General features: G+C 37.7%; 1 protein-coding gene across 1 annotated transcript; it reads left to right on the top strand.

Annotated features, from left to right (window-relative positions):
* Window positions 1-686: 686 nt before the first annotated feature.
* LOC116745690 (14-3-3 protein theta-like) lies at window positions 687-2,226 on the top strand. Its single transcript, XM_032616650.1, has one exon. The coding sequence runs from the start codon at window positions 803-805 to the stop codon at window positions 1,538-1,540; it is 738 nt and encodes a 245-aa protein (XP_032472541.1). The 5' UTR covers window positions 687-802; the 3' UTR covers window positions 1,541-2,226.
* Window positions 2,227-4,925: the final 2,699 nt, after the last annotated feature.

Here is a 4,925-nt window from a genome sequence, read left to right as displayed (position 1 = left end):
TCCAATTATTTATATCATTATATAATCTTTGGATTATTGGGAAATATTGCATAGTGCTATTTTTGTATGATTTTTATTCACCTCCATCTCTTCCCAGATCACGTACTTTTCTTTGATGTAAGCACTATACAGTTGGCACTCCCTATCCCAGGAAGCGGAATCTGTGAGTAGAGGGGGCCAACTGTACTATGCTGTTTTATATAAGGGACTTGAGCCCAGTGGATTTTGGTAACCATGGTGGAGGGACTTAGAACAAATCTCCCACAGTTGAGGGAGTGGGGAATGGAACTACTGTACATAGCTAATTTTACACATTACTGGAGATCTCACAGAAGTGTTCTTTTTTTCTGGCTCTCACTGTTTTTCTATAATTGTCTTTTGTATTCTCTTTTTCTCCTCTTCATTACTGTTAATGAAGAGGCTATGTACCATATGTAATTTGAAGGGGCTCTCAATGCCAAAATATGGGACAATTAGGCAAAAAATAAATAATATAATATTGAAATATAATCCATAGAAGAAAACAAATATCCATGAGGCCATATTGATATAAAAAATAGTAGAATAAACACATAAATGAAATAAATGGATAATTATTTCTTACATAACATTCCAATTAAATGTAGAATGAATGAATGGAATACAAAATCACCCTTTGGGGAGACGGGAGGGTCCTCGGCTAAACCCAAAGGCGGATCAAAGTGGTGGGACTCGCGCCGCGACCGCGGAGACGTGAAGGCCCTCCACGCTCCTCCTTGGCATCCGAGTCGGTGCTCGCCCTCGCTGTCCTGTCCCCGGCCCCATGGAGAAGACGGAGCTGATCCAGAAGGCCAAGCTGGCCGAGCAGTCCGAGCGCTACGACGACATGGCCACCTGCATGAAGGCCGTGACAAAGCAGGGCTCCGAGTTGTCCAACGAGGAGCGCAACCTGCTCTCGGTGGCCTACAAGAACGTGGTCAGGGGCCGCAGGTCCGCCTGGAGGGTCATCTCGAGCATCGAGCAGAAGACCGACACCTCCGACAAGAAGCTGAAGCTGATTAAGGACTATCGGGAGAAAGTGGAGTCCGAACTGCGGTCCATCTGCATCACAGTCCTGGAATTGTTGGATAAGTATTTAATAGCCAATGCAACTAATCCAGAGAGTAAGGTCTTCTATCTGAAGATGAAGGGAGATTACTTCCGGTACCTTGCTGAAGTTGCTTGTGGTGATGATCAGATACAAACGATAGATAATTCCCAAGGAGCTTACCAAGAGGCTTTTGATATAAGCAAAAAAGAGATGCAACCCACACACCCAATCCACCGGAGGCTGGCTCTTAACTTTTCTGTATTTTACTATGAGATCCTTAATAACCCAGAACTTGCCTGCACACTGGCTAAAACGGCTTTTGATGAGGCCATTGCAGAACTTGATACACTGAATGAAGACTCATACAAAGACAGCACCCTCATCATGCAGTTGCTTGGAGACAACCTAACATTATGGACATCAGACAGTGCAGGAGAAGAATGTGATGCGGCAGAAGGGGCAGAGAACTAAGTGCATACATGGTGTCATCCTTCTTCCCCTCAAGAAACCTTTTTACTCATCTCCATTCCTTATTCCATTTGGATTTCCTATAGCAAAGAAACCCATTCATGTGTGTGGAATCAACTGTTTATAGTCTTTTCACACCACAGCTTTGGGAAAACTCCATTCCTTGATTTGTGTTTGTCTTGGCCTTTCTGGTGTGCAGTTACTGCTGTAGAAAAGTATTAATAGCTTCATTTCATATAAACATAAGTAACTTCCAAACACTTATGTAGAGGACTAAAAATGTATCTGGTATTTAAGTAATCTGAACCAGTTCTGCAAGTGACTGTGTTTTGTATTACTGTGAAGATATGAAAATGTAGTTAATTACAGTGTAAAGACTGTTCTGATTTCATAACTTCCTGATTTCTACATTCCCTCCCTTACTCTTCTTCGGGGGTTTTCTTTCAGTAAAGCAACTTTTCCATCCTCTTAATATATTCCTTTTTGGTAGGAAACCAGAAGTATTAGATTGAATGGAAAAACAGTTGACATTTTGAGGCTGGAGGTCACAAATTAAAATGCCTCCTGTATCATATATGATGGAGGTCTTGCGTATCTGTGACAACAGGGAGTTTCCTCATTCATTCTTCATTTGCTGCTGTTTAAGTTGACAACTTCCCTTCCCAATAAAAATTCACTTATACCTCCTGTCTTTGTAGTTCTGGTATTCACTTTACTATGTAATAGAAGTAGCATGTTGCTGCCAGAATACAAACATTGCTTTTGGCAAATGAAAGTGCATGTCATTCCTTAATACACTAGAAAGGGGAAATAAAGTACACAAGTGCAAGTCTAAAACTTTAGTACTTTTCCATGCAGACTTGTGCACATGTGAGAGGGTGTTCAGTTTGTCTAGTGATTGTTAGAGAGTTGGACGACTATTGTATGTTGCTAATAATCATTGACTGTAGTCCCAAAAAGGCCTTGTGAAAATGTTATGCCTTATGTAACAACAGAGTAACATAAAATAAAATTACATTTTATAAACAAACAAACAGACAAACAAAATCACCCTTTGGCAAATACCAGAGTAATAATTTATTGTGTCAATAGATACTAAAATCAATAGGCAAAGGTATAATGAAAATCAGGATATTTACATCATCTCAAATATCTCACCACAATACTACTTATTAATTACAAAGGAAGAATAGTATTTTTACAGTAGAGAAAGCTGTGAGACACCACTTTAAAAATTAGCATTACCAATAATGAGACAAATTGTCATCATGTGCCTCCTCATATGATACACTGAGTAGAACATAGTATTAATTGGGTGATATTAAAAGAAAATAGCCTTTAATTAAGAATGTAAGCAGTTATGAGTTCCCACTCTTCTCTAACAACAAATAGAAAGCTGAACAGACAGAAAAATCAATAAATCTCCTCAAATTTATAAGACAAGGAAGGACATAGAGTAAACTGCTGCCCCCAAGCTTGGAGGGGATAAACAAATACAGGGAGTCATGGCTTATTGGAACAGAGACTCACAAATGGAAACTGTCATGGAAACCAGGGCTAGCAAAGGAAACACTGAAGTGTAATTGATGAATTGCTGGAGGCTCAGTGTGGGCAACTCTGAGAGGTTAAAAAAAATTCTAGGGAGACCCAGGCATAGGGAAGCCCCCAAATTTTGTGAGACTTACATTCAAGAGCTTCACCAGGATCTCACAATAAATGAGGGAAACCCCTTCATGTTTTCTAGTTCCAGAAAAGGAACCATTATGAAATACTCTAGAGTACTCTGTTCTTATCAAGGCCTGCCAGCAGGGAAAACTAGTTAGCCAGAACCTAACCTGCTGGGGTTTTATAGAAATCTAATTGACCTCTGGTGAGTGAAATATATAACTCCAATGAGCTCTAGCCTTCCACATGAGAGAAGGGAAATAACCAACTGCAACCCACTCTAGCCCTCCTGTCCTATCTAAGGGGGGATAAAACACTGAGACACACTTGTGAAAATCAGAGTCCAGTGCATAACCTCATTAAAAGACTGAGACTTAATTCTGGGACTATAGAATGCTCCTTTCTCCTCAAAACTTACCAACACATTTCTAAAGGCTTATTTATAGTAGTTCACTTTACCCAGGAACATCATATCTGGCTATGAAGAAAAAAGTTACAAGGCATACTAAAAGATATAAAATATAATTTGAAGAGATAGAGCAAGCATTGGAAACAGACATAACAGAAATGTTGGAATTACCAGTTCAGGAATTTAAAACAACTATGAAGAGTATGCTAAGGGCTCTGCTGGATAAAGTAGACATCATGCAAGAACAGATAGGCAAAGTAAACAGAGAGATGGAAATCCTAAGAAAGAACTAAAAGGAAATGCTAGAGACCAAAAACACTGCAACAGAAATGAAAAAAACATTTGATGGTCTTATTAGTAGAATGGACACCACTGAGGAAAGAACCTATGAGCTTGAGGAGATTTCAGTAGAAAACTCCAAAACTGAAAAGAGAATAAAGACTGAAAAACAAAGAATAGAATATCCGAGGACTACAGGACAAGTAAAAAAAAAAAAGGTGTAACATGCATGATATCATGGCAATAACAGCAGAAGAATAAAGAAAAGAACAGTGAAATATTTGAAACAATAATGACTGATAATTTCCCCAAATTATTATCAGAAATCAAACCACAGATGTATGTTTTTATGTATGTGAAGTAAATGACAGAAATTATATAAAGAATGAAAGAGGTGGAATTAGAAATATTTTGTTATAAGATATTCACACTGTCTGTGAAGTGGTATTGTGTTATTTGAAAGTGAACTTGGATTAGTTGAAAGTATATATTGTGAACTTGAGGACAACCACTAAAAAAATAAAGTAAAATAAAAGTAAAAGTGGGGGGAGAAGTATAACGGATATGTTGAGAAAAAGAGATGATAAAATTATTTTAAAATGCTCAATTAAAACCACAAAATGCAAAAAAAAAAAGACATAAGTAGGAATAAAGAACAAGGGCAACAAATAGGAACAGTAGCAAATATAGTAACTATTAATCCAACTATATCAATAATCATTTTGAAAGTTAACGGCCTTAGTGCACCAATTAAAAGATAGAGATTGTCACAGTGGATCAAAAAGCAAAACCCAACTATATATGTTGTTTACAAGAAACTTGCTTTGGTTATAAAGACATATAGATTAAAAATAAACAGATGGAGAAAAGCATGCCATGTTAACACAAGTCAAAAAAAAGCAAGAGTAGCTGTATAAATTTCAGAGTAGATTCAAAACAAAGAAGGTTATTAGGGAAAAAGACAAGTATTACAAAATGATAAAGGGGTCAATTCTCCAAGGAGACATAATGATCTTCAAGATCTACAACGGAGCA

The sequence above is a fragment of the Phocoena sinus genome, chromosome 20 (assembly GCF_008692025.1).
Source record: "Phocoena sinus isolate mPhoSin1 chromosome 20, mPhoSin1.pri, whole genome shotgun sequence".
Classification (NCBI taxonomy): domain Eukaryota; kingdom Metazoa; phylum Chordata; class Mammalia; order Artiodactyla; family Phocoenidae; genus Phocoena; species Phocoena sinus.
The sequence above is the reverse complement of the archived record's forward strand: the minus strand, read 5'-3'. Positions and strand labels throughout refer to the sequence as shown.